General features: G+C 39.7%; 1 protein-coding gene across 17 annotated transcripts in view; it reads right to left on the reverse strand.

The window, feature by feature from the left end:
• Positions 1 to 17,082, reverse strand: part of PTPRK (protein tyrosine phosphatase receptor type K) — a 381,227-nt gene that overhangs the window by 44,901 nt on the left and 319,244 nt on the right. For 10 of the 17 annotated variants that reach the window (XM_073676055.1, XM_073676045.1, XM_073676040.1 and 7 more), the window contains 2 exons: positions 15,788 to 15,817; positions 6,124 to 6,284 (listed from right to left, as the gene is read on the reverse strand). In XM_073676055.1, coding sequence (XP_073532156.1) covers positions 6,124 to 6,284; positions 15,788 to 15,817 — 191 coding nt within the window. Of the gene's footprint in view, positions 1 to 1,541; positions 1,578 to 6,123; positions 6,285 to 15,787; positions 15,818 to 17,082 lie in introns of all 17 variants that reach the window. The other 7 variants (XM_073676054.1, XM_073676048.1, XM_073676047.1 and 4 more) reach the window with 2 other exon arrangements.

Here is a 17,082-nt window from a genome sequence, read left to right on the forward strand (position 1 = left end):
ACTTTTGGCAGTGTGAACAGGTGCGAGTCCTGCTGGAGAATGAAATGTCCATCTCCAAAAAGCTTGTCCGCAGAGGGAAGCATGAAGTGCTCTAAAATTTCCTGGTAGACGGCTGGGCTGACTTTGGTCTTGATAAAACACAGTGGACGTACACCAGCAGATGACATGGCTCCCCAAACCATCACTGATGGTGGAAACTTCACACTAGACCTCAAGCAGCTTGGATTGTGTCCCTCTCCACTCTTCCTCCAGACACTGGGTCATTGATTTCCAAATGAAATGCAAAATTTATTTTTATCTGAAAACAACACCTTGGACCACTGAGCAACAGTCCAGGTCTGTTTCTCCTTGGCCCAGGTAAGACGCTTCTGGCGTTGTCTATTGGTCATGACACAAGGAATGCGACACTTGTAGCCCATGTCCAGGGTACATCTTTGTGTGGTGGCTCTTGAAGCAATGACTTCAGCAGCAGTCCACTCCCTGTGAATCTCCCCCAAATTTTTGAATGGCCTTTTAACAATCCTTTCAAGGCTGCGGTTATCCCGATTGCTTGTGCACCTTTTTCTACCACACTTTTTCCTTCCACTCAACTTTCCATTAATATGCTTGGATACAGCACTCTGTGAACAGCCAGCTTATTTAGCAATGACCTTTTGTGGCTTACCCTCCTTGTGGAGTGTGTCAATGATTGCCTTCTGGACATGTCAAGTCAGCAGTCTTCCCCATGATTGTGGAGCCTACTGAAACAGACTAAGGGACTTTTTAAATGCTTAGGAAGCCTTTGCAGGTGTTAATTGTTCATTATTCAACTTTACTGAGATAATGACTTTTGTGTTTTCATTGGCTGTAAGCCATAATCGTCAACATTAATAGAAATAAACACTTGAAATAGATCACTCTGTTTGTAATGACTCTATATAATATATGAGTATCACTTTTTCTATTGAAGAACTGAAATAAAATTTACTTTTTAATGATATTCTAATTCAATGAGAAGCACTTGTAAGTCTATGGGTTCTTACATTCACTCTCTCAGAGCTGGCTACGGGACCATAGACCACTCTGTGCGCACAGATCATGCAAGAGCTGCGCATTTCAAAGCGATATTTTGACTGATCGGAGGGGGTCTCAAGACCTGGAACCCCACTAATTAGCCACACTGTGCAGCCTCTGTCATATATAAAGAACTTTTATATAGTGCAAGTTACACTTTAATATTGGATTTAGGGGCCAGGGTAAAACTAGAGGGTTTGCAGGATTTATTTTTTAATAGTTATAAGTGGGAAATAAAGCACATTAAAATATTTACATAAAAACTTAATTTAAAAAAAATAGGTAATTTTCTGATGACACATTCCCTTTAAAAAATAAGTGCTCCTTTAACGTGCCACAAAACAACACCAAATCTAAATAGTATTTTATGGATATAATTTAGAGGCTTTGGCATCTATTAATTTCATTGTCTCTTTAGACCGGTACTACTGCACATGCAACTAGATCATTCATGCATGAACTGTGATGATGCCAGACTGGGTCCTCACCTAACACAGCAGTCGGCACAAGTGGATCATTGGGCACTGCAGGAAAACAAAGCTCATGAAAATACATATTACCTCCATTTTGGGCAGTTGAAAAAAACAGACAGACACAGATTTAAGCACAATAACATCGACTGCTATAGAAAGGTGAGTAAATCCACAAGAAAAAAAGCCAACAATAAAATATGTAACAAATCTGCATGAGAGCACCCACTCAAAATTAGACGTATTATGTCTGTTTTACATGGACGGCACACAAACGAAACACTGATGATATCTGTGTGCTGTTTGTTACATCACGGATCCATTCATTGACATGCGCGAGTGTGATCAGCAATTCAGACATGTCTCAGTTTTTCACAGGCATGTGAAAACATCCTTAGTCTATAACTGGTACAAGTTCTGTCTGTGAAAAATTGGATACAACACACATGCAAAAATTAGACATATAGGGCTGTAATGTAACAGACCTAAGAAAAGAGATATGGGTCCATAATGTAATGGCCCGAAGAAGAGTCACGGGCCCATGATGTAACAGGCCTATGGAAAGAAATATAGGTCTGTGATGTAACCGGCCTAAGCAAAGAGAAGAGATATGGGTCCGTGATATAACAGGCTTAAGAAAAGAGGTATGGGTCAATAATGTAACAAGCCTAAGAAAAGAGATATGGGTCCACCAACAAAGTTCTTTTATGGTTGTTTTGTAAATGTATATCAGTACTGTTCTGTTTAGTTTTGGTGTCTTTTTCATCCATTCACAAACCTTGCCAACTACTACTCAGGGCAAAACTGGGCCACTTGCTATGATAGTGAAAGTTGAACAGTGCTGGTTTCATCATTACCAATAAACAAATCAACCATTCAGGAGTCTTCATTTAAATAACAGTCCACCATGTAATACATGACACTGGAGGACCATGAACTGCAATGCAGCATGCCTCCGGTGCATCAATAAAGAGTATAACCACAAAAAAAAATATATATATATATATATATATATATATATATATATATATATATATATATATATATATATATATATATATATATATATATATATATATATAAAGGCTCCTTCGTCTACGAAGGCAGAGGCTGAACAGCGAGTCGGGAATCCTGTAGCGCCACATCACCAGAAGGAGATGTCCACAGGTCTGTACATATGAAGCAATACTTCAGTATTTATATCATATATATGACCTGGGTGTTCTTTTGGATTTATGTGAGCTAGTATTCCAATTATGGCTTAACATATAGTTGCGTGGTTCGTAGACACATATATACCAAAAAGGGCCCAATGCAAATTGCATAGGGTCATATATCTATACATTTATTAATTTATCACCCTACTGCTATACATTTAGAATATACTTTGCTGGCACCATGCATTTTATCACGAGAGCTAGCTGTATATGGAATTTGGATCTTTTATTTAATTTTGTATATCTATGTTGTTGATCTATAGCCTTTATATGTTGTTTTGTGGTTATACTCTTTTTATTCGAGATGCATTGCTTTATAGCATGGCCATGCCAGTCATCTGCCAATATGGGAAGCAAATAGTGTGTATCATGTGATTAGATATCCTTTGATTTATTATTCTTTGATACTATCTGATATTTATCACGCGAACCCTCTGTGGCTAAACTTTGGTATTATTAACATGCCTCTGGTGTAAAGATGGGAAAATTGTTTTGCAGGACTCCGGTCCACTGGCCAGGTCATTAATCTGTGAATGTCCTTTGCTTCCTGGCATCCGCAGCTCTTCTTTGCATTAGTTTATTTGATGCAACATCATCATTGCGGCGTGACACACACACTTTGCGACAGCCCAGCCAATCAAACAAGGAGCCGGGAATGCCAAAAAGTAAGATGATTCAAAGGTGAATCAATTTTCCAATCTGTACTCTCTACTCTGGTACAGCAGATAGTCAGCATTTTGTGGGAGCAATCCATCCCAGCAGAAGCAATTTAAGACTCTACATGGGGGACATAAGTCCTGCACAACAGCAGTTCGAGTTACTTGGTGGAAGAAAATTAAGATTATCACCTTAGCAAAATATGTCTTTTACAACTGGGTGGAAAAATAGCAATGTTAGCAATATCTCTAAGTTAAAAAAAAATCCATGCGATGACCCAACTTTGGATACTGCTCTAACTTGATTTACTGAAATATGGGCAATTTTACATTTTGGGTGGAATTTTAGTTTAAACTTGCAGTCTTGAAATACCAAATGGAAGATGGTACTTGTGAGGGCAAATACTGTAATGCTTAAGTGTCCATATGCCAGCGTAGAACTACCTCGACTCCTATAGACTGGAAAATAAGGGCATCGGAATATAATTATAGTGCTAAAGTTTCATAATGCCACCAACTTACAAGACAAACAGAATATGAATGCTTGATATAGCTTAAATAAATATCATGCATCAATTGTGCAAAATGGGGCATTGGAATAAGCTGATGTGACAGATGAATGGCTTAGCGTGTCAATGAGAGCTCGATCAGCCAATCACAGTACTGCCAGAAATGCATAAAATGAGCATAAAATGTTATTATTGGTAACAAAATACAACACTGCAATTTCCAAAATTACTGATCTCCGGTAATGGTGTTCAAGCTATACTGCACTGCTTTCCTACAAATGATTTCACTGTGTCTGTAGTAAGGAGCGCCCTCCTTGGTGAAATAAGCATGCAGCTCTGGTTAAAAAAAGGCTACACAAAATAACTCTGCATGTCTGACATAAATCAAGTTTCTTAAGATTATACAGACACTGTAAAATGTCCTTTAAATGTAAACCATGACCAGTTACTTCAAAATGCATGAAATTGGGCTACAGCTTTGCCCAATAAACATTTAACACTTTTACACAGAGTAGGTGGTTGCATCGGTCTTATTGTTCGGATTCAGACCAATCATGGGGACTGGGACTGACGAAACGGACATCTTCATCAGAGCAATGGAAGCTAATAGAATGGAGGTCATGCATGTATACCACTGGCTCCCACTCACACAGGGTTTTTGTGACGCCCATTGTTAGCATTGGTAGGGGCGCCAACAGTTGAACCACCAGAAATCACTTGTTTATTACCTATCCAGTAGGAAAGTGATGAATGTATTTAGAGGGAAACCCCCTTAGGTCTATTCAGATGGAATTTGCAGGCATGTTGGAGGTATAAGTCAAGAGTTCTTAGAGATGTATCTCAAATGGACACCTCAGACATATGCAACTGTACAGTCATACGTCGACTCTATCTTTGCAGATGCCTCGGCATAGTAGACTGACCTCTTCCATACAATTGTAAGTAAAGTGACATAGGGTAGCCCAACTCAGCCTCTGGCAGTTAAATGGAGGCCTCACTAGATGTTTGAAGTATGCGGACACTGCAAGTGTAGTGTGAATTCCACCTAAGATATGTCACATGAGCGATATATCAAATGCTTTGCATTCAATGTTATTAGGGGTGGAGGGTGGCGGGAAACATTTTAGAGTGTCTGTATGACATAGGTTTTCAGATGCAATAATACATTGCTGAGATTTGTGGATATTAAACTATACTATAAAAAATGGGATAACATTAATGACTAGGTAAACTGGAAAACAAAATGGGTGTTTTTAAGCAGATTATTAGTCTCAGCCATTTTAAAACACAAAAAAATACATCCATTTGCTTATATTAGAAGATTTAATCCCTAGCAATCATGGTAAGCAGAATCCTCAAGGAATGATCCACTATGGAAGTCAGTCAACTGTGGACACCAAAATATGGCTATCTATTGGAATCTACATTTTATATCAATAGATGAAAGACCCATCTATTGATTTAAAACCCACTAATTTTTTTAATGAATGTAAATGTCTTAATGCATGTATTTTACACACCACTCTTAACCCTAGAACGCATACCTGGGGCCTCGCAGGCCCGCCCTGTTAATTGTTTTCTATTTTCTGCAAGATTACTTTAGTTAGAATTTTGAAACTCTAGGTATTCCTCAGGTATATAGTTGTTTGTCATTTTTGTTTGAGTTATTCCATGTTATTTGCACACGGGCCTAAAAGGCCCCAGGTATGTGAAAAAGTAGATTTTTATGGTCATGCGTTCTAGGGTTAAAGAAGTCACTGCTGGCGTAAAATGTGCCGAATTAATTGAGAGACGGATGCCACTTAATGAATTAGGAGCATCTTACAACTAGCGTGCATCCTCTCTCAGAATTGTACTCCATTCTGCCAGTCATTTCTGGCATAGTTTATGCCACTAAAGCAGCATCAATTTTGATGAATGTGCTGGGCGGGCTTTATAAGGTTCAGTATCACCCAGGGTCAACCTACTTTGGTGGAGCTGGCCAGGACTAGCGTAAGAACACCCAAACAGTATCCGTCATTTCAAGGTGTTTTACGCCAAAAAACTGGCAAACACTCCTGCATGACTCATTATGTATATAATTCACACCCCAGTGAAAGGTACAACAATTGCTGAATTTGATCACATTCAGCGTACACACAGAATAACGTGCTGACATCTTGTGAAGGTAGATGTAGTCCAAAATTAGTCAATATTTGTTTGCTATGCCAATACTTACATCTGGGGCTGAAATTATGAGAGTCCATATAGGTGATGGAGAGAGGATCTTCTGCATGAAGGGTACTTTGATCTGCATAACTTCTATCCATTGCATTCACCATATGAGTCATCTCCTGCCGGGTGTTACCCATGGCATCTTTGCGCTTCTTGGCCAGTTTACTGTAAGTTAAAAAATTTTTGTTTAGTGCCACCAATGTGTATAAACAATTGATTAGCGTATTGCCAACACTGTGACCTGTTAAAGTAATACAGATTAGACATAAGCTGTCAATTATGTCCATGGATATTTAAAGGAGTACTCTCAAGTTTGAATGTTACCCCCTATCAGTTGGACAGGGGATACCTTCCCAATGGCTGGGTATCAGGCTACTGCTACACCCACTGACCCAGAGAAGAACCCCATATGAATGGAGTGGTGGTTAGTCATTTGCACTGCCAGACCCCCAGCAATTGGAAAATTATCCCCTATTCTTTGGATAAGGGAGAACTTTCAAACTTAGGAATACCCTTTTATACCTTTATAAACTACAACTATTGTTTCCAATTTTGCAAAAACATCGTATTATTTTTCTGTCCAGCTATGTCAGGCCGCTGTACTCTCATCAGATTCTCAGACTCAGAAATCAAACAGAATGCACACCATGCATATGTGAAACCAGCATTGCCCTGTCTAGACATGGTTAAACGGACTGGACTGTATGGATGCAATATTCCCCTTGTAAGCAAGTATCCAGTTTGTTCATGTGGCAAGCAGAGTGTTCATTTTCAGTTACCTGAACAAGCAGTCCTTAAGATCAGCACTCAATTTTTCTTTTTAATTTTATTTAATAAAACTAATTTTGTGAGGCTTAGGATTTTTTTCTACACAGTTAAATTCTCTATTATGAGAAGTCTAAGCAGTCGCAACACTCTCAAAGCTGGACCCTTGATGAATAAGGTTGCATGCCTTAAAGGCTATATGCTCCCTTCACATTACTTCTGTTTCCGATAATAGGTACGCATTTAGTAACAAGTAGTGATGTTGCAAGTTTGACAGCAGCATTGAGGCATAACACGGTCTTCAAAGACAAGGAAAATAACAGGCGGTATTCTGATGTCTGTGCAACGCAGTTTATGTACAGTCCGCGAGTCTCCTGAGCTGAACATGACAGCCTAACAGGCCAGTCCGTGCATTGCGGTCTGTACTCTGACCGTGATACACAGACATCACAACTTGGCCTAATGCACACATCCTGAAAGGTTACTACAATTAGAGAGGTTTTCTCAAGTATATATTGACACAATTGCAAAGCTCTTTAAAAGCCAATCTATTTTGTAATTTACCGAGGAATTTTTAATGTTATAGTGTAGAGCTCATTGCCTAGTTTACTGATAAGACTGTAGCGCGAGCTGGTTTCCTAGGGAAGAAGTGCATGCTTGCAAGGGCTTTGCTTTTAATCTGGCAAGTGCGGCTCTGAGCTGGTCGGATTGCTGGATCTGGCCGGCTCCAGTGCCTCTGAGCTCCGCCGACACTGCCTTTGCGTGCAGCAAGAGAGCGCACAGTTAGGGCCAGCAGCTCAGCCATACTGTCAGTCAATCTTCAGGAGAGCACCAATCCTCAGCAAGCAGATAACCAGGAGAAAGAGAAAAACCCTTTAAAGGGAATCTGTCCGCAGGTTTTTTGTCATCTAATCTGAGAGCAGTATAATTTAGAGACAGAAACCCTGATTCAAGCGACATATTACTTTGTGCAGCTTGCTGTAGTTTTAATAAAAATCACTCTTAATCAGCAGAAGATCATTAGAGAATTAGTAAACCTGCTGCCATGTAGACCTCCATATTCATAAGCTCTGTATAACCCCCCCCCACATCGCCCAACTACTGATTGGCAGCTTTCTGCCTATGCACAGTGTACACAGAAAGCTGCCAAACAGTCGCATGGGCAGCATGATACAGAGCTTAGCATTCAGAGAACTGGTAGATATGTAGCAGATAAAGTTATTCTATACAAAATACAACACACAGGCCAGTAAGTGATACATCGCTGGAATCAAAGTCTACGCACATCATGCTGCTCTCCGATGGTATAGCAAAAACCTGGTCACAGATTCCCCCCAAGAAAAAAAGCCTCTGCATGTCACTTATGTGCTGATGCAAACAATCCAAAAATATACAATATCCAAGAGTCAAAAAAAAAAGGCAGCACTCACCACATGGACCTGTAGAAGCGTTGTGGAAACTCAAAACAGACGTCGTCCACTCCTCTCCCGCTTACCCCCTGCATACTGCATTAATGTCCCGATTTTTGGAATAAAGAACTTTTAAGAATAGGACATGGTGAGTGCCATTTTTCTTGACTCTTGCATAGATATCACATTGGATCTTAGCAGCGCACCACTGAGTCTACCAATATATTGACCATATCCACATCTGAGGGATAGGACGAAATAGCGTATGGTGCAGTGAATTTTTATCTTGACACACATCAATATACAATTTTCACACAATAAACAAGTGTAAAAAGTGATCCTGGAAGAGGTGTAAGCCTGATTTTACATATGTACAGTTAGGTCCATATATATTTGGACAGAGACAACATTTTTCTAATTTTGGTTCTACACATTACCACAATTTATTTTAAACAAAGCAATTCAGATGCAGTTGAAGTTCAGACTTTCAGCTTTCATTTGAGGGTATCCATACCTCTTTATGGTAGATTTGGATATTGATGAGCCAACCTCCTGGAGAGTGTTGTTCACTTGGTTGGCTGTTGTGAAGGGGTTTCTCTTCACCATGGAGATTATTCTACGATCATCCACCACTGTTGTCTTCCGTGGGCGCCCAGGTCTTTTTGCATTGATGAGTTCACCAGTGCTTTCTTTCTTTCTCAGGATGTACCAAACAGTAGATTTTGCCACTCCTAATATTGTAGCAATTTCTTGGATGGGTTTTTTCTGGTTTTGCAGCTTAAGGATGGCTTGTTTCACCTGCATGGAGAGCTCCTTTGACCACATGTTTACTTCACAGCAAAACCTTCCAAATGCAAGCACCACAGCTCAAATCAACTCCAGGCCTTTTATCTGCTTAACTGAGAATGACATAACAAAGGGATTGCCCACACCTGTCCATGAAATAGCCTTGGAGTCAATTGTCCAATTACTTTTGGTCCTTTTAAAAACAGGGTGGCACATGTTAAGGAGCTGAAACTCCTAAACCCTTCATCCAATTTTAATGTGGATACCCTCAAATGAAAGCTGAAAGTCTGAACTTCAACTGCATCGGAATTGTTTTGTTTAAAATTCATTGTGGTAATGTCTAGAACCAAAATTATAAAAATGTTGTCTCTGTCCAAATATATATGGACCTAACTGTATAACTAATCCAAAATATCAACCAGCAAATTTTATGGACAAAATTGGAAAACCAAAATGAATGATCTAGCACATAAAAACGTAAAGAGAGTGATATAGGTCAATAGGTATGAATGTGAATTCTTCAGGAGCACTTATGGTATTTACAACTATAGTAAATTGCACAAACTCCTCCAGGTCCAAAAATAATCCCGGACCAATCTTTTATACAAGTGCATCTCACTAAATTAGAAGATCATCAAAAAGTTAATTTATTTCAGTTCTTCAATACAAAAAGTGAAACTCATTAAGTAGAGTCATTACAATTGATGCAAAAGGAGCCCCGACCAAGCATTGAGTGCATTTACTGAACATACATTTCAGTAGGCCAACATTTCGGATTTAAAAACATTTTTCAAGCTGTTATAAAGTATTCTAATTTACTGAGATAATGACTTTGTGTTTTCATTGGCTGTAAGCCATAATCATCAACATTAACAGAAATAAACACTTGAAATAGATCACTCTGTTTGTAATGACTCTATATAATATATGAGTTTCACTTTTTGTATTGAACTGAAATAAACTTTTTGATGATATTCTAATTTAGTGAGATGCACCTGTACATAATTACTGATGGTTGGAGATCCTGAAAACTGGCAAAAGCAATTAATGATCTTAACACTAATCATCGATTGTGAATGGAGAAGGTTAGTGCTGTAGAATAGTAGCATGTGTTGGCATCACTATAGCCAAGAGAATGAATGTGCAGTAGAAAGGAAGTCTAAGTCAGATACTAATGCTACAGGCAATATACATTGGGCAATGGATGGCAAAAATGCTATTTTCAGCTGCGGCATTGGCTGTTACTTAGTAGTGGCCATTGCCGAGAACTGCATCTCAGTTCTTATAATTGAATAGGAGCTAAGATACCAACAGGCCACCCATATCTCAAGGCTGGACAACCACTTATGACAATATTAATGTCCACGTGTTTGCATTGTGATATGAAGAATCCAATCCCTTCATAAACAAACACCGCTAGCATGTGTAACCCATTCACACAGTCAATAAATATTTCAGTATGCGGTGGACTTGTCTAAGCAATGCATATTGCAAAAACTAGCGGATGTTAGCTGTGTACACTTGTTGGGCAATACATAATACATGCAGTAGGAAAGGGAATATTTGATCAAGATAAGGTTCAGCAGATTTGATGAAATTTCTGGGACCCACATCCATACGTTTTTCTTGTGCTTTTTTTTTTTTTTTTTGCAGAGAACCAGTTAAAGTTGACTTCCGATCTATCCATCCACTTCTGATTCATTTCGCAGAGCCAAAGCCACAACTCTCAGCTCTTGCATATATATACGATATGTATGAAGCGCGTTATCTAGTTGTTGCCCGCAGCTTTCTTCTTTCTGCGATCACAAGAAACATTTCCTACAATAACAAAGCATCCCCGGCAACTAAGAACCTTTCCAATTTAATTTTTTTTTGTTAAATTATTTCTGCAACTTAATGCCTAACCTTACATCCACGCCACTAGGCAGGAAAAATAGCTTTTATATCAGGTAACAAGACGCTTTTCCGAACAGTTGAAATAGAAATGGCAGGGTAGAAGGTCAACTGCTGCAAATAGCTTCGGCAGTAAATGTTATGAAGCTATATTTTTAATGAATACAAATGACTGTTGAGTTAAGGATTCGCCCCCCCTTTCATATTACAGCAGCTGAGGAATTTCATTTCATTCAGGGCTAATGCATTGGATGTTTCTTGGGTTATAATACATCAGGATTAGAGGCGAGAGGAATCTCATCAGCGCCTTTTATTAGGTACAAAGGAGGTTTTAAATATTGATGTATGTCACCACCTCTGCTTCAGCTTGGTTGCTTTTACCCCACAGTCACGGTATGTAATATAATCTAATACTGCCATAAAGTTTTATAAGAGCAGAAGGCATGCAATTCAATTGTGGATGCACATAGAGTTCATAGAATAAATACTCCCATTAACCCCCACACTGTTCAGGTGATCGGCTGCAGCGCTTCAGATGTATAGATGCCAGGGCTAGGTTTTATTTCACCTTCCTGGGCCCATTAATATCAGTTTGTCCAATCATGGATGACCCATTTAATACATACATGTACAGTAAGGCTTGAATGCAACTTTTACACATGCAGTAAGTGATGCATTTATCAGCTATTTCTAGCTGAAGACCAATGATCATCATCCTCTTTTCAGATTTACTCTTACGTATGTAGACATTTTTTATTTCATTTACTGTACATTGATTATAGGACAGCAATCTTAAAAGAGTTGCTTTTAACCGCATTCAGACCTATGCTTTACAGCAGCTCGTTGTGCCACAATGAACTGCTGATGTTCACTGACTTGTATGGGAGTCATTGTGCTAGGTGGCGAGTGGCATCCATCATTTATTGGGAGCAATCAAATCAATAAGTGTTTTCTGATCCTGTAAGGCTACGTTCCCAAGCAGCATTTCTGCTGCAGCCAAAATCTGCTGTCCTTGCAGTAAAAATGCTGCCCATTTTTTGGGTGTGGATTACATGTGTATTTTGTTACAAACTTAAATAGGTCCATCAAGTTCAACCTTTCTCCACCAATTAAACTTTTTGTCACTAAATCTATAACCCACAATGTTATGTGTAGTGAGGAAATCACTGTTAAAGTGTCTCCCATTGAAAGCTGTTATAGTGTCTGCCATTACTATCTCTTGTGGTAGGGTATTCCATAGCCTGACTGCTCTGACTGTAAAGAACCCTTTCCTGTTTAGGTACTGGAATCGCCTTTCTTCCACCTGTAATGAGTGCCCCCTGGTCCTTAAGATGGTCTTTGGAAGGAATAAGTCATGTAATAGTTTTTTCTACTGACTGCACACATTTATACATGTAAATGAGATCTCCTCTGAGGCGTCATTTTTCTCAGCTAACAAAGCCCAACTTTTCCAACCTTTCATCATATGAGAGGCCTTCCATCCCTTGTAATAATCTAGTTGCCCGCCTTTGAACTGACTCTAACTTCTGAATATCCGTTTTAAAATGTGGAACCCTAAACTGGATCCCATATTCTAGATATGGCCTCAGCAGTGATTTGTAAAGGGGTAACTATGTTGGGATCGCAGGATGTTCACTGTCTTTTTATACACCCTAAAATCTTGTTTGCTTTTGCGGCTGCTGTTTGACATTGAGAACTGCTGCTCAGCCTACTTATAAGCAGAATATCCAAGCCCATGACTGGATATTTTATGCCAACATAAAAATTTTTGCTGTCGGCACCCATCATGTTGCCCTCTCTACTATAACATTGATAAATTGGGCTTCTTGCTGACAGTGTGTTGCAAAAATTAAGATGTAACTTCTCAAAAATCACAGTCTAGGCTTTTTTACTTAAATTTTATATACCCTAATTGCTGATGTTCTAGTAACAAACCTCATCACACAGGTTTTGCCCAGGTTTAAAGGATTTTCTTTATGAAAAGTCTATTCAGTGTTCAGAAGACCAAAAAATACAGCGCAATATATATAGAAATTATAGGACTACAGCAGGTAAGCATATTTTAAGGATAACTCCATGTTTAATAAGGGTAACCATTTTTTTTTTAAATTAAATGTAGACTTCTTGGAAAATCAATACTAAAATCTGCAAGTTTTCATTTGTAATTGTTGTATTTGCCATCTGCAATAATGAAGTTTAACAAGGAATCAACATTTGTAACAAGGTCTTAAAGAGGATCTGTCAGAATGATTCTACTATGAAACTAGCGAAAAATTAGTCTAGAAAAGCTTTGCTGAAGTCAGGGACATATAAATATGCTGAATGCACTTGTTAGACCCTCAATGCACTACCCAATTAATTTGCATATAGTTTCAAAGCTTGATTTCTAAGCTCCGACACATCACATTACTGCAAAATGTGTTTCCTTTTTATTGTTCTAAGACTTACACTATAAGACATATGGTTTCAGTAGTAAAATCCTTCTGACAGCTTCCTATTAGTATAACACTATCATTTACCTACTTGTAAAGCCATGTATTTCCATAAAGGTCAGGTGTTTTTACGCTCCAGAAGGCTAAGCCACTAACAATTTGCAAAATGGTCACTAGGATTTTCACAGTAATATAGCAGCAGTTCTCTTATGTAAATGTTACAATAACCTATAATGGAGCAGCTCTACAGTCTTTAACAGAAATTTGTCAGCTGGTTTTTGCTACCTCATCTGAGAGCAACCTGATTTAAGCCAAGAGAAGCTGAATCCAACGATGTATCACTTTGATTTCTGGGTGCAGCAGTTCTGACAGAATCAGAGCTTTTAGATTTGTAATGAAGCAGAGCTGAAGAAGCTAACCCCGCCCACACCAGGCTCTCGGTGTACAAAGTCCATAGTCAGTGAGCTGCTTATCACAGTAGGAGCGCAGTCCAGCAATGCTAATCTCTTAGTGCTAAATCCTTCACAATTCGTAAACAGCACAGTGACATCCCTGAATTGTGTTTCAGCCCCTATCTCCTGCTGTTGTCCGCTTACATAGCAAAAACCTGTTGACAGATTCCCTTAAATAGAAATTCAATTGCTCATTGGTTCCAAAAGAACACCATTAATGTAGCAACAGGTCAGACCTAGAATCTTTCATTAGGCTGCATGCTGACATTATATGGCGCTTGTAAATGATTAAACTGTTGTACTGTTGTGCTGCAATATCTGTGAACTTAATATATTCGACAAAATTTAAAAAATAGTTTATAGCAAATGAAGGGGAATGTAGTACGGAAGCTTCCTTAAATAAGTTTCAATACTACAGCCAGCTACTAACTATTCTGATAGACACCATGATCAGTCTCCAAAGTAGGTTCATGACAAAGACATACGGAAGTAGCTCTCTGACAGGCCATTTAAAGAGAACCTTTCATATAATATTTTTTTTTATTTGTTAATCTGCCCCTTTATATGTAAAGGGGTGGATTAACACTTTTTTTTGTGGACACCAGATCATGCTGGAAACCTGCTCTGACTTTCTCTAGAGCGTTTGTTTATTTTTCCCCCTGTATGATGCTCCCTTATTTTGATTGGGCAATTTCATAAAGGGAAAAAGTAAACGCCCTAAGAGAAAAAACTATGTTGATGCCCTCTTGGCTGAGGGGGAAAAGTACATAAGAAATTCAAAAGCCCATTACTTCTCAATGCTGCCAGGAAAAGAAAATTCTGATTAGCCCCGACTTCTTTTTATTACTTATATAATGAAATTCTTCTTTTGAGGGGATCGCTAAAATGACAATACATGGAATACAGAAGTCCAGAAATGGCATACTGGGGGCTTTCCTTTGGCTGTTATGAGAACACATTAGCATTATGGGATGATATGCATAGGGGGCTGTTATATAGAGGCTGGGGCCTCCCTCTGTAACGGATTACTTCGACCTTTGTAGGGTTATATTGTAGGGTGGATAATGAAAGCTACAGGGGTATTAGCTAGTAAAAAATAAATAAAAGCTATTACAATAGATGACCAAACCTCCAAAGTACACACCTAAAATAAGTATATTACCCCAGTACAAATCAGTAATTATAGTCCTGATACTAAAACGGATGGGATGTTATAGGTCCACCTCATCCTACAACTTTGTATCTGTAGTGGGAAGTCCAATTCAGTGAAAAAAAAAAAATTAACCGTATCCACACCAAGCCCACCACTGAGAATTGAGGCATACTCCATCTCTAGTTTAGTTTACTTACCAGCATGTCATCTGAAGCGGTCGTCCTAGTTTTCCCAAGTTTTAATTTAGTGTAACGCGATGAGGATACCTGATACTAACAAGCCCCAAGTAACTACAAAAATTTAATATTTTCAAACCCTGTTGCGAGTCTTTGGAGGCTACCACGTCCCCACATTATGAACCACCACATGCAGCACCCTGTTGCCTTTTGACGGTTGACAAAATATGTTCTTCCAAAGACGTACAAGCTTTAAATACTTTGTTAGTAATTTGTTAAGGAGACAAAAAAAAGATGACATCACATAGAACGTGCAACAAAAAAAAGTGTTAGTGGCTTGTGAAACACCCAGCATGATATCCCTCTAAGGATAAATAACGCAGAGTTCATGACATTTATAAGAATTTGTTTTTTGTTTTTACTAAAAACCAGTTGGATTATGAAATGCAAAAAAAAAATTACTAAAAAAAAATATCGGGCCAGACAAATTTACCAGTCAGGTCATTATGAGTATTGGTGTGCTGTATTTATTCTTAAAGGGATATTGCTTCTTGAGTAAATGTTAATAACCAAAATAAAGTAGGTGGCCGTTTTCTACTTACAGGTAGTAGGAGTAAGAATAGTAGCTCCTCCTGGTAAGCAAATCACAAACAGTGGGGGAAAGAGAAGCAATGGTGAATGAAAAGCATGAATCATCCACATTCAACAAAGCAGCACAAGAAAAAAAAATAACAATGAACACACAAAAAAAATATATAAAATTATCTTCATATAGATGTCACTTGTTAGCAATTCAGTGTCTCCATGCATTAAGTATATGTTGCCATGCAAATCAACAGAAAACACATGTTAGCTGCAAAATAATATGTGTAGACAAATAAAATGACTTCTTGAAAAGAGAGCAAATTACATGCTGACATTAAAACCATTGGGGGGTAAAAGGCAAAAACAAAACAAAAATAATAATGAACATTTAAATGGTTTATGAATACCAAGTTCACTGCTATTGCCCTGAACAATGACATTTTTTAAATTGCCCGAAAACTACACGAGAATTTCGTGGGATCTTAAAGAATTCACTGTCACCTCATTTCTGCATTGGGAGGTGAGAGGCGCTGATAATATTGCCATAAGATGCCTGGTAAATCTGTAATGTCTGGCAAGCATTGTGCCCTTGTCCTATTCATTGGAGTACGATGCTCTGGCAAAATGAAAGCTGTGCTCTCATTGGCTGCTAGCAGGAGCCTCGCGCCCCCTAAGCCTGCGAGCAGGAGCCTCGCGCCCCCTAAGCCTGCGAGCAGGAGCCTCGCGCCTCCTAAGCCTGCGAGCAGGAGCCTCGCGCCTCCTAAGCCTGCGAGCAGGAGCCTCGCGCCTCCTAAGCCTGCGAGCAGGAGCCTCGCGCCTCCTAAGCCTGCAAGCAGGAGCCTCGCGCCTCCTAAGCCTGCAAGCAGGAGCCTCGCGCCTCCTAAGCCTGCGAGCAGGAGCCTCGCGCCTCCTAAGCCTGCAAGCAGGAGCCTCACGCCTCCTAAGCTTGCGAGCAGGAGCCTCACGCCTCCTAAGCTTGCGAGCAGGAGCCTCACGCCTCCTAAGCCTGGGAGCAGGAGCCTCACGCCTCCTAAGCTTGCGAGCAGGAGCCTCACGCCTCCTAAGCTTGCGAGCAGGGCCCTCGCGCCCCCTAAGCCTGCGAGCAGGAGCCTCACGCCTCCTAAGCTTGCGAGCAGGAGCCTCACGCCTCCTAAGCTTGCGAGCAGGGCCCTCGCGCCCCCTAAGCCTGCGAGCAGGAGCCTCGCGCCTCCTAAGCCTGCGAGCAGGAGCCTCACGCCTCCTAAGCCTGCGAGCAGGAGCCTCACGCCTCCTAAGCCTGCGAGCAGGAGCCTCACGCCTCCTAAGCCTGCGA

The sequence above is a fragment of the Phyllobates terribilis genome, unplaced genomic scaffold, assembly GCF_046119375.1.
Source record: "Phyllobates terribilis strain yellow unplaced genomic scaffold, ASM4611937v1 Scaffold_3__8_contigs__length_932513732, whole genome shotgun sequence".
NCBI lineage: Eukaryota > Metazoa > Chordata > Amphibia > Anura > Dendrobatidae > Phyllobates > Phyllobates terribilis.